Here is a 13055-nt window from a genome sequence, read left to right on the forward strand (position 1 = left end):
GAAGTCAAGGCTTCCACTCCACAATCAGAATAAAAAGTAGTATTTTGGCCTTCATTCTTTTATTGTAGTGTTGGAAACCAAACAAAAAACCAACTATGAAAAATTATAGTACAGAATATATGAAATTCTTCTTAAATTGAAAGTAAGTGCTTAGATTTCTGTTCAGACCAATTTAGTATCATGGCATTTGTGTCAAACGAGTATTTTTATCCCACCCTCAGTTCTTTCCATCTCAGCCTCTAAGTAGCAACCTGGGAATAATTACAACAATGCACTGTGTCCCTAAGAGAACAGCTTCTCTTCTCTCTAAGAGTCTGAATCTCGTATCCCCACTGTTGAGAGGCAATGTAAATGTAATCACTTAAACAACATGTAGTCTCAAACAACAGCAAATACCCACTGCTACCATGGGACAGGAATGGACAGAGACAGAAACACAAATCTGCTTAGAACACATTCTAATGAAAGTAGTTAGGAAAAACAATTCGCTACACTTACCAACAAAACAGTGAAGAGTTCTCGAACATATGACCTCTCTGTCTGGATCAGCTCATTCAGGACATGGCTAGAACAAACAGACCGTAGGTATCAGTTAATGTACCACGTTGCAACAGTTCAGTTATCATTAAAAATAATCTAAAGCAACAGTTCTCAACCTATGGGTCTCAACCCCTTTGTGATCACATATCAGATATCCTGCATGTCAGATATTTGCATTATGATTCATAGCAGAAGCACATTTATATGAAATAGCAATGAAATAATTATATGGTTGGAGGAGTCACTACAACTTGAGGAACTGTGTTTAAGGGTTGCAGTATTAAGAAGGTTGAGAAGACTGATCTACAGTCATAGGGGAGGGAAGTAAGGGAAAATGGGAGGGAGGGAGGAATGGGAGGATACAACGGATGGGATAACCATTGAGATGTAATATGAATAAATTAATAAAAATAAATAAATAAATAAAGTAGAGTAAGCTAACAATATATTGAAACTACCTTGGGGGGGGCAGTTCTAGTATCAAACTATGAAGCTTATTTTATGGTTGTTGAAAAAAGTACCACTCAAAAGGCTCTTAAATAGCTTTAAAAGAAAGAAGGCCAGATGTGGTGGCACACACCTTTAATCTCAGCACTCAGAAGGCAGAGGTGGAAGAATCTCTGAGTTGAAGGCTAACCTGTTTTCCAAGCCAGTCAAGGCTACATAGCAAGAATCTATCTTGGGGGAGGGGGCAGAAAAGCAAATGTCCAAGGGCCATGAGCTAACATAAAAATGATTTTATTTTTTGAGACAGGGTTTCTCTGTATAGCCTTGGCTGTCCTAGACTTGCTTTGCAGACCAGGCTGGCCTTGACCTCACGGCGATCTGCCTGCCTCTGCCTCCCGAGTGCTGGGATTAAAGGGGTGCAATATCACATCCGGCTATAAAAATGATTTCTAATTCACTTAGGTGAAAAACAAATTTGCTAAGACTGAATGCCAGCTTTTGATGTTTCTGAACAGTGAAATTTCCTGCGCTCTAAAATCATCTCCTTTTCAAAAAGAAAAAAAAAAATGATACTAGCCCTTTAAACACCATTTTCCCCAGTTTCCAGTAACTTTCTGATTTTTTTCCTTAGACAGATGGTAAATTCATTACATTCACCTAAACATGAGATAGAAGTAAAACTTAAAATTCTATAGCAACACTGTGTGCCATCCATGTGGTTTCCAACTGCCATATTTAAATTTTACTCACCTCTCTAATATAAGCAACCTATTTAACCTCTACCTTTGTACATTTGTTCTTTTCTTTTTCATACTTTAAAGAATTTAGATCCTAATTTATCAAAATTAGTTCCTTTAAGTTATCTTAAATAATCTTGGGATATAGATAGATAGATAGATAGATAGATAGATAGATAGATAGATAGATAGATATCTTCACGCAATTTGGTGCAAAAAAAAAAAAAACCCTGGCTACTTCTAACAACAAGATATGAAACTTTATTTCCTTTGGTTGTTTGAGACAGCCCTCACTATGTAGATCACCTGTCCTGGAGATATGTAAATCAGGCAAGCTTCAAACTCAGAGATTCACTTACCTCTGCCTCCCAAGGTCTGGGATTAAAGGAATGTTCCTCCAGACCTGGCTCATATGAAACTTATAGGCCAGGATTTTCAAGTTTAGAATATTAACATAATATTATAAAAGCATATAAAGGGTCATTGTTAATATCTGTGAAATCGTATCTATAATCCTGTATAACTTTTCACAAACCCTTTCATTGATTTTACTTTCGTTTAAAATGAAAAAAAAAAAAATAGTGTCGGTTAGTTTTAGCTATCAGTTTGACAGAAAACTACAATAGCCTGGAAAAGCAGAATGTCAACTGAAAAATTGCCCAGTTTGTTTGCTATGTGGACAAGTCTGTGGGGCATTCTCTCAATTCATGTTAGAGGGCTCAGCCACTGTATGTGGTGCCACCCCTGGGAAGGCCATCCTGGGTTCTATAAGAAAGCAGGCTGAGCAATTAGTGGGAAGCAAGCCAGTACGCGGCACCTCTCCATGGCCTCTGCTTTAGTTCTTGCCTCCAGGTTCCTGCCCTGACTTCCCTCATGATGGACAGTGATCTAGAAGTGTAAGACAAATAAACCATTTGTTTCCCCCAAATTGCTTTTGGTCATGGCCTTTATCACAACAACAGAAAGCAAACTAGAGCAGATGGTATGACCGAAGGGCACAAACTTTCATATATTAGTTGAATTATTCTGGGAATCTAATGCACAGTATGGTTACTATCGTTACTATTATTAATGACGTGTCACATATATAGGAGATGCACTTAAAAATAAAACTGACACACTTGTATTCTTACCAAAAACCAAGTGCCAGTGTTACTAACTTGTTATAGAAATCACCTTATCATATCTCACACTGTGTATACTAAAAGTGTCCATTTTTATTTCCCAGTGATTTTTTTCAATAAAACTGGGAAACAAAGGAATTGGAAAGATGGCTAACTCACTGACTAAGAGCACATGCTGCTCTTACAGAGGACCCAGGTGTCTTTCCCAAGACACGCATGAGGGCTTACATTTGTAGCTGTAAGTTCAAGAGATCTGCCTCCCTGGGCACCATGCACAGTCATGGTGCATAGACATGTGGGCAAAACCTTCATATACTACATATGTATGTATGTATGTATGTATGCATGCATACATGCATGTATGTATGATTTAAACTGGGAAACACAAAAATGAAAAAATAAAACTCTTTCATTGTCTCTTTCAATCTAAAAATGAAAGCTTCAAAAATCCTTAAAAAGGGACTGGGACATAGCTCAGTGGCAGAACAGTTGCCTTACAATCCACAATACTACCAAAAATAGTTCTCAAGTCTCATAACACAGTTCACAACTGTTCAGACCTAAATCCAGAAATTGTGCACCTTGCTAATACTCTTTTAATATCATCACTAGAACCTTAGTTTGCAAACTGAAAATTCTAAGCACATGAGCCTTGGACACTGAACCAGCGCCTCCTGTGGAGAGGTGTATATATGAATGTAAGTTAAAAAAGAAAGAATACTTCTTTAAAATAGCCAAGCTATTGTCCAATCTTGGAGATTCCTCAGAATTCCTCTTCTCTTGGCTATCATGAACGACTTCAATCTGAAATAATGAAAATAAAAGTCAATCATGTCTATGTAGGTACAGTACTTTCTCAAATACATCTATATTACACTAACTTCAATCCTAACTTTGATGATAAATTAATATACAACACTTTTTTTTTCTAAAAATGACTTGGATGTATATTAGTAAAATATATGCTTTGAGTTACCTAAGGGCACAAACTTAAGGTACTAACTGGGATTTATTTTGTAGACTTCCATTTAATCAACAAATGTCACTTGCTAGTCTATGGTAATGATAATAGAAACAAGGTCGAGCATCACTATAGGCCACACAGAGTGAACTAAGGAGCTTCACGCATGTCATTTGTTTTTAATCCTAACTTCATGTGTTCTATTATCCCCTGTTAATTAAGTAGTCTGATGTTAAGAGAACTTATCGAAAACTATCCCATCAATAAGTGAGAGTCTGGTATCAAAAGCCAAGCAATCCAGTTACAGTTTACACTGCTATGCTATGGTACAATGGCTCTGAGAGACAGACTCTTGCTACCACTTACTACCAAGGACATAGAAAGTAATACATAGGGTCCTGCAGCTGTGAAGAGGCTACTCTGCAGATATCAGCCTATCACAGATAACCGAGAAGAACAAAATCTTAGACACATGCACTACTTACTTCTTCCCCTTTAATACACTCCAGCACCCTCAATGCCTGCCTGAAACTGTGGACAGTACTAAATCCTCTATGTACTACACTTTTCCCCATATGTATATATATGATTTTTAAAATGTCATATAAAAATTAAGCAAAGTAAGATATTAACGATAATAACTCATAATAAAATGTCTTCACTCATAATAAAACATATATAGCTTCTCTCTCTATTTCTTCAGAATTTTCCATTTAATTTTGAACCACCATTGACCTCAGGGAAATAAGGCTGCAGAAACTGAAATAAGAAATAGTGCTATGCACATCAAAAAACAAATAGAAGCTGGGTGTGGTGGTGCACTCTGAAAGCAGTAGATCTAGGAGTTTGAAGCCAGCCTAGTCTACACAGTGAGCCCCAGGACAGCTCAAAAAAGAAAGGAAAGAAACAAAGAAGGAGGGGAAGGGGAAAGAGAAAAATTTTTAAAGAAACAAATAGATGCATTTCCTGCATCCTCAGTCAGTTTCTGATGGTCCATGATAAACTGGACTCTACCCTTCATTCTTGCAGTGCTACACTCATTCATGAAAGAAAGCACCGTTTGCAGGAAGGGCAAGTATTGCTTAAGCGTGTGGAGGTGAGCAGCATGACGAACTGGAAATGATATGCAATGCTCTACAGAAATGATCTTGAATTTAAGCCAGGACTTTTTAAAAAATGCTCACACAGTGGGACTATGCCAGTACTGCAATTAGACACAAGGCAGCAGATTTTTCTTATACGTGTAAGGTTTTCAAATTCACAAGGTCAGTGTAATGAGTGGAAAACAGGCCTGAAACCCCCATACCAATACTGCAATTATAGCAGCATGGCCAACTTTGAATTCATTAATCAATTATACTTACTTTCACATTGCTCTCAGCTTGAATCTGTCTCCAAGACTTCTTTGCTGGTAGATAAATGTGAAATAATGTTAAACCAGAATTAAAGTCAACACTTTCAGTGAAAATACATGTATATTTACTAAAAAGAAAGCTAATACTTTGATATATTTGTTAGTATTTTACATCACTCAACGGAAAACAGCAATTGGTTAGATGTCTACATAAATCCAACTTTTCTTGGAGCATGATGTTGCTATGTACTACCAATTTTCTCATTCTCTACACATTCACTTACTTTTCAAAAGAAAGGGGTATTAAGTGTTCAAAATTATGTGCATATTTACTATACATTCTGCCACATAAACATTCAATCAGATTACAGTTCACTTACTGACTAGATCAATGTGTTCTTTGCATCTAGCCCTACATATATGAGATGAGGGAAGACAGGGGAGGGTAATGAAAAGAACAAATTATGCAGCTGGCAAGATGGTTCATCAAGTAAAATTGTTTGCTGGTAACCCTGATGAGCTAAGTTTGCTCCCCAAGACCCATATAGTGGAAGGGGAGAAACAAACCAGCAAGTTGTCCTCTAGTCTACACATGTGTATGGTTTTACACACACACACACACATACATACACACACACATACACACACACACAAATGCAAATAAGAACAAATTATGTATGAAAATGCCACAATGAAAGCCATTGCTTCATACATTAACTTGAAAATTAATAACAAAAAATCCAAGTTTAGCCTAATAATTATAGCAACCACCATTTATTTGACACTTATCCCAAATGGGTCCTGATCTAAGCCCAATGATTTTTTTTCTTTTTTAATTCTCAAATCCTTGCTAAGAGATAGAAAACAGTATCTATCTCATTTTTCAGATATCACTAAGGTTAATATCTTGTTCAGGGCGTAGAAGTGGATATAAACCCATACATGTTTCTAATTGCTACATAAAATATTTACAAAGAAAGGTAAAGTGCTCATAAAAAAATAAAAAGTTCAAAGCCTTAATCTTTATTTTTAAACAATAAATTTCCAGCACTGGGACAAAATAAAACAGGATGGAGAATAAACTGAAAATAAGCTCAATGGTAGAGAATTTGCCTAGCATATGTTCAACTCTTAGCACTGAAAAAAAGATGGTTTGCACGGAAACAAACAGAGTAAGATGTTCTTTAAAAGTAAAGGCACACATTGAGATGTAACAAGAATAAATTAATAAAAAAAATAAAAAATAAATAAGAATAAAAATAGACTAAGTAAAAAAAAAAAAAAAAAAGTAAAGGCACAAACAAGGCAGAGAATATCTTCAGTTCTGAATCATGAAGGCTGCTCCTCATCTGGGGTGCATGAGTAGTGCTCTGAGCATGGAAGAATGCATCTTTCATCCTCCTCTCCTTGGCAAGAGCTAGTGCCAGATACACTCAAGGAGTGGGTGATCTTTCACGTTGTAAAATATGTATACTTCACTGTCATTTATTACCAAATATTGACACATGAAAGTTATATATAACGATACATTAGACTTAGTGTGAATTACCATATAAGCTCAGCTGCTTAATAATTACTGGTGTGTCTCACCTTAAAGATACCTAACATACAAAGATCTAAGCTTACTTCTAATAGTAAATTATGGATTGGTTGCAAATACATTGAAAGATGCAAAGGGGTATATACGTGTATCTCTGTAACACATCTTTTTCTAAAAAAAAAAAAAAACAAGGTAAATATATTCATTCTTTCAACAATGTAAAGACTTACAAAATAGCTGAGCACCTGTGTGCTATGACAAGCTAGCTCTGTGTTTGGGTATATACAAAGGTGGCTTCCAAACAGATCCTATCCTTGCAGAGCATCCTGTTTAGCAAACGCAATGGCGAACAGGTAAGTAGGCGGCAGTTGAGAAAAGGAATAAGGAAACTTCTTGTTACATGGGATGAACACCCAAATGAGCCAGGCTACAGGGCAAGAGCAGAGAGTAGAGAAAAGCTTTTCTGGAAGAAGTAGCCTTCGGATAGGAGGCAACAAAGAAGCAATGGAGCAGGCGGGGGAGGGAACGGTCCAGAGAAGCAGCAGCAATCTCCATCAACTCCACAAGGTCACACAGAAGAGAAAAGGGAGCATGAGAGTGTGGCAATGAGAACCAAAGGGATTATTGTCAAGGCCACTAGAGATGTTATTTTTGACTTAGAAAGTGACAGTAAAGAAGAAAGTAATGATGGGAGTAACTAGGTGCACAGATGGCATATTTAGCAACAAAAGCAATTAGTAGGATAAGAGTAAGCAGGAACAACTAACTTGGGACAAGTGGGGACATCAGAGTACCAGTCAACAAGATAAGTATTTGCAGAAGAGATACGTTCATGGAGGGTATGGTGAGACTGTTTTGTTTGGAAATTTTCATGTTGTAAATAGCAGTCTGAAGGTTAAGTGACAGATCTAAACTAGAAATAGAGCTTTCAGAGCCCAATCATATCTTAAGCTTTATTTTTCCCTGGTACAGCCCTTCTATAACTTCCCTTCATACTCGGTGTGAATTCATCAAACATCTCATCACTTCCTGCTAGTTGCTAATGCCTAGTCTAGGTGGAAAATAAATTTAATGAAAAGAAAAGAAAAAAGCAGAATAAAAAACCAGTTTGACTCATTTTATGAAAAAATTATCACATACTTTGATTTGGTCAAATACAAGGTTTACCAATTCCAAGTTTTAAAATCTTGTCTGGCATATGTTATAACCTGCATTACCCATAGATTGATAGTGTAATGTGCAGGTATATAGCTTAAATAGTGATCTGGTTCATTTACAAACCATACTGGTTGATGGAGAAAACCATGTATATCCATCCCAGTCACTTACTCATTAAGGTGCCTTGTTTCTCATGAATACACTAAGTAGTCTTAAGCTGAAGCAAATTCAAGCTACTTCAAACACATATTTTGATTTTGAGTGATGTGGGAGTCTTGAAAAAAATGAAGAAAGCCCTGATTGACATTAATTTTACTAACTTTTTAAAGACATTTTATTATTTATTTTGAATTATGCCTATGTGAGTGTGAATAGGCAGATAGCTATGTAGGTGTCCACAAAGGCCGGAAGAGGGCATTAGCTCCCCTGGTTCTGGAGTTACAGGGGGTGGGTGGGCTGCCATGTGGATGCTGGGAAGTGAACTGGGGTCTTCTGGAAGAGCAGGAAGCGCTGTTAACCACCGAGCAATTTCCCATGCCTCTGCTTCTTTCTTTTTGTTAAGTGGTTATTTTATGAAAGAAACTTGACTTTAAAAGCATACCCTATTCTATACAGTCATTTTTTAAAGTTAAGTTCAATGCTGAGAGAGAATAATGGATGCTTTGTACGAAAAAATAAAGCTGTTTGCAGGTAGAATTCATGAAGGAACTGCTGCTGTTTTTAGATGCCAAACTGGTTTTTCATGTATACAAACTCATAAAATGTATTGATGATAAGTAATATAATAAAGATGGGTACCTTTTGAAAAAAGTTTACATGCTTGAAAGAAAGAATATCCAATTCCCACTGCAGAAAGAAAGTGTAATGCCATTAAATAAAAATACGAGAAAGAAAGAAAAATGAAATAATACAAAACAAAATTTTCTTTGAATAACTAATGACATGAATGGATCTTGGACAGCCTAGTCCCAAACAAAGGTGCTCTGCTTCAGAAGACTTGAGCTTTTGGGGTATACTAAGAAACGAGATTTCATCAGAAAGAAGAAATAGTCCAATTTATTGAGTAATTCTTATTTTCTGCAATTCTATTTGACTTTCTCTTTATAATCACCTTCTAAGTCAGAAGATATTTGTCCCTGCTTTACAGACAAGGAAACTGAAGCCATCAATAGGAAACTGCTACAGTCACACAGCTAAAGTATCCAGAGACCTAACTGATGTTTGCATCGCGCTTAGAAATTTCAACTGTTGGGGTTAGCCAGTTCATTTTGTAACTATTATTCTTTTTACTTTTTAAAAAGTTTCTTTGATAGTTTCAGTATCTTCAGTATGTTTTTAATATAGTCAATATTATTCATTTAAACCATTGTTCCCACCGTCTTATTTTATGTAGATGCATTCATTTTGGAAGGACCAACCATATAACTTGCAATACATTTTGTAACATGACCCGTGCTGGAAATGACTTGTATCTATTCATTATCTCTGGCTCAAGCCTTTTTGCATTTCAAAGAGGTTTGCTGCCCTAGTAAAGTGATTGGTGCAGTTTAACTCAGAGAGACTGAATGTAGCCATATGTTCACATCTTCAAACCTAACTTGTACAAAAACCTGCCATGTACCACTGCTTTCTCTCCAAAAGCTGCAGAGTTAGCTCCAGGAAACCCTTGTAAGAATATTTCTTATTTTCAGACTTTCTGGTTCAACGCCATTAAAAGAATAACTATTTTTCATGTAGAATTTAGAAAGGAATGGGATATTACACAATTAAATAGACTTCAGAGATTACAACAAGGAAACGGAATCTGTAACAAGAAACTACTAACACAATTAGCATTATCAGCATCTATTTAGAAAAGGCAATCCACCCTTATTATATAAGACACTAAAATACAAGCATAAAAGAACCAAACAACTGCTTACTGGAATAACAATAAATATGCATATTTGCAATTGCATATAGGTACATTTAAGTTTCACGTCCTTTTGAAGAAAATGTAAAAGTCTAACACTAGCAAAATTGTCACACTCATTTCTCAAGTTAGAATGCTCCTTGCTGAGGTGTCCATCATCTGACAGAATTCAGTGCTACTACTGTGGCTTGTAAACATAAAGGAATCTCATTCTGACCTCTGCCTTGTACATACAACACATAACAAAGAAGCTAAAAGATTTTAAATTTATCAGGATTTAAAACGTATTTAGTAGATATATCAAGTGCATCAGTGGAAACAATAGCAAGCCAAAAGAGAAATAGCAAATGTGAAAACAAGCTGCTTTACCATGCTTAGGTGAAAAGAACATTGCTTGTGATAGCATCATATTTTCAGGTGCAGGAATCACACACTGGTCTGGCCTTTTGGGTGCATCGTTTGGGTTCGTAGAACCAGCCTGTTGGTTCTCAAATATACTTCGAATATTTTCAAGCTTGAGTTGTACATTCTGCATTTGAGCCTGTGAATTACATAAGACGTCTATGAGCTGCAGAGCTGAAGAGATGGATCAGCGTTAGGAATACTCTTGCAGAGGACCTTGGTTCAATTCCAAGCACCCACACGGCCATTCAGAACCATCTTTAATTCTAGTTTTTGCATTAGCCAGCACCTTTTTGTGGCCTCCATAGGCACCAGGCATTGCACGTAGTACGCATATATACATGCATGCAGTTAAAACACATATACATAAAATAAAGCAGAAAATTATATGAGTGCTGTGCATAGTGGGTCCGAGGAGGCAGAGGCAAATGAGCATTGAGGCAGCAGAGGCAAGTAGATCTCTGTGAGTTCAAGGCCAGCCTAGTCTACATAGCTAGTTCCAAGTCAGCCAGGGCTACATAGCCAGAATTGTCTCAAAAAATGTATGCGTTATTTTCTGAAATAAGTCGTAACTACTATTCCATTCCTCGTGTACAGTTTTAAAATTAATTTCAGGACTGGGGAGATGGCTCAGCCCCTAACATACCTGCTGTGTAATCATGAGAACCTGAGTTTAGAAGCCCAGTAACCACATAAAATCCAGACATGGCAGGAGCATCTATAACCTTAGTGCTGGGGTAGCAGAGACAGGAGGATACTCGGAGATCATTGGTCAGCCAGTCTAAGTGAATCAATGAGAGCCCCAAGTTCATTAGAGGCTCTGTCTCAAAGTAAGGAGAGTGCCTAAGAAAAATACTAAAGGTCAGTCTTTGGCTCTCATGTGCATACATACATGTACATACCCACATAAACATGTAGATATACTATATACCAAATAAATGAGTATGTAAGTATCAAAGTCATATGCCTTTAGATTATATGGTAGGATAATTTTTTTGTTATTTGTAGACTAGGGAGATGACGTTTTGGGAAAAGTGCTTTCTGCACAAGCATGAGGACCTGACTCTGAATCCCAAAACCCATATACAAAGTGGGGCATGGCAGTACATACACAGAATCCCTGGGGCTCGCTAGTTTGCCAGTCCAGCTGAACCAGCAAGTGCTAGGTTCAATGAGAGACCCTGTCTCAAAATGAGGTAGAGAGAAGAAGAGAAAGATACCAGATGTGAACCTCTGGCCACTATATGTCATGTGCTCATACACACATGTACAAATATGCATACAAACATATAACACAAAGACAGAAACAACTTATTTTGGATGTAAAATATAACTAACTTTAGGAACTTTAGAAACACAACAGTGTATTTTTTGTATAAATATAAAACCAAAGTCCCAATGTAAACAACCTGACAGCTACAAATGTGTCAATCATAAACCTGATCTTGACACTCCACTCCACTTAGGGGCCCTTCTCTGAGGATGCAGAACAATATGTGTGTGTGTGTGTGTGTGTGTGTGTGTGTGTGTGTGTGTGTGTGTGTGTGAAAGCTCATAGCACATTTAAAGCAATAGGCAGGCTGGAAATAGTAGCAGGAGGCCAGCCTGGTCTACATAAGGAGTTCCAGACCAAGCAAGGCTACAGTGAAACTCTGTCTCAAACTTAATAATAATATTAATGATAGTATAAATACCAGGAATAAATTCAAAACTCACAGTAAAAGTTAGTCTTACTTAACAGCAAACATATGCCTTTGGATTCTCTGAGACACGACAGTGGCACTGTCACCTCACAGTTCTCAGGAGGACTGTGTATACACACACGAAGATCAAGTTGGCTGTGGGATAGTAAAACCCTTACACCATTGTAAGTAATTTGTATGTGTTTGACAAAAATGTCTCTCACCTTGAGTTCAGGAGAGAGGAGCACATCAAATTCATATTGCAGGTCTTCAATATCATAATTGATGAAAGGCACAGACATTTGAAGGAAATTATTCACGTCCTGAAGTGCTTTTTGGGCATCTCCTTTAGTCTGAAACTTATCCACTCCCTGATTAGCCAGGAGGCACTCCCCTTGATCACAGCACTGACGCGCCTGATGAGGAAAATCACAGCAGCAAATGTAAGAATGGACAATGGATACATAGGCTTGCCATTGAGAGTTGCTTCTGTTATTGTCTTATTACATCTTAGTGGAGGAGAGGGGGATGCAGGTGGGTGTACAGAGCATATTCATGCCATAGCTCACATGTGGAGATCAGAAGGCAACTTGGCCAGAGTCAGCTCTCTCCTTCCAGCATGTGGGCCCTTTGTTAAAAAATAGTCTGGCCCAGAAAGCCTGGACTAATTACTATCTCTTTCTTTCTTTTTTGTTTTTTTTTTTTGTTTGTTTGTTTGTTTGTTTGTTTTTCAAGACAGGGTTTCAGGGTTTCTCTTTGTACACCAGCCTGGCCTCAAACTCACAGTGATCCACATGCCTCTGCCTCCCAAATGCTGGGATTATAGGCATGCACCACCACAGGCTTACATGAGACCTTGAGATTAAACTGTGCTAATAAAACTCATCAGCACGTGCCTTTACCCACTGAATGATCTTGTGAGTTACAGCAGTCTCACTTCTGACAATCAGAATTATCTTCAGAGGCCAGCAGTGGTGGTACCCAATTTTAATCCCAGTACTCAGGAGTCAGGTATAGGTGAATCTCTGAGAGTTTGAAGCTAGCATGGTCTACATAGCACGTTCCTAGCCAACCAGAGCTGCATAGTAAGACTATGTCTTCATTTAAAAAAGAAAGAGAGGCTAGAGAGATGGTTCAGCAGTTAAGAGCACTGGCTGCTCTTCCAGAGGTCCTAAGTTCAATTCCCAGCAACCACATG

General features: G+C 37.5%; 1 protein-coding gene across 1 annotated transcript in view; it reads right to left on the reverse strand.

Moving 5' to 3' along the window:
* Mcf2 (MCF.2 cell line derived transforming sequence) overlaps positions 1–13055 on the reverse strand; it is a 60622-nt gene that overhangs the window by 24151 nt on the left and 23416 nt on the right. Inside the window, exons 9-14 of the mRNA XM_051141920.1 lie at positions 12082–12273; positions 10143–10314; positions 8660–8707; positions 5174–5217; positions 3570–3652; positions 499–565 (exon numbers count right to left, since the gene is read on the reverse strand). Of these exons, the coding sequence (XP_050997877.1) occupies positions 499–565; positions 3570–3652; positions 5174–5217; positions 8660–8707; positions 10143–10314; positions 12082–12273 (606 nt within the window). The remainder of the gene's footprint in view (positions 1–498; positions 566–3569; positions 3653–5173; positions 5218–8659; positions 8708–10142; positions 10315–12081; positions 12274–13055) is intronic.

The sequence above is a fragment of the Acomys russatus genome, chromosome X (assembly GCF_903995435.1).
Source record: "Acomys russatus chromosome X, mAcoRus1.1, whole genome shotgun sequence".
NCBI classification, from domain to species: domain Eukaryota; kingdom Metazoa; phylum Chordata; class Mammalia; order Rodentia; family Muridae; genus Acomys; species Acomys russatus.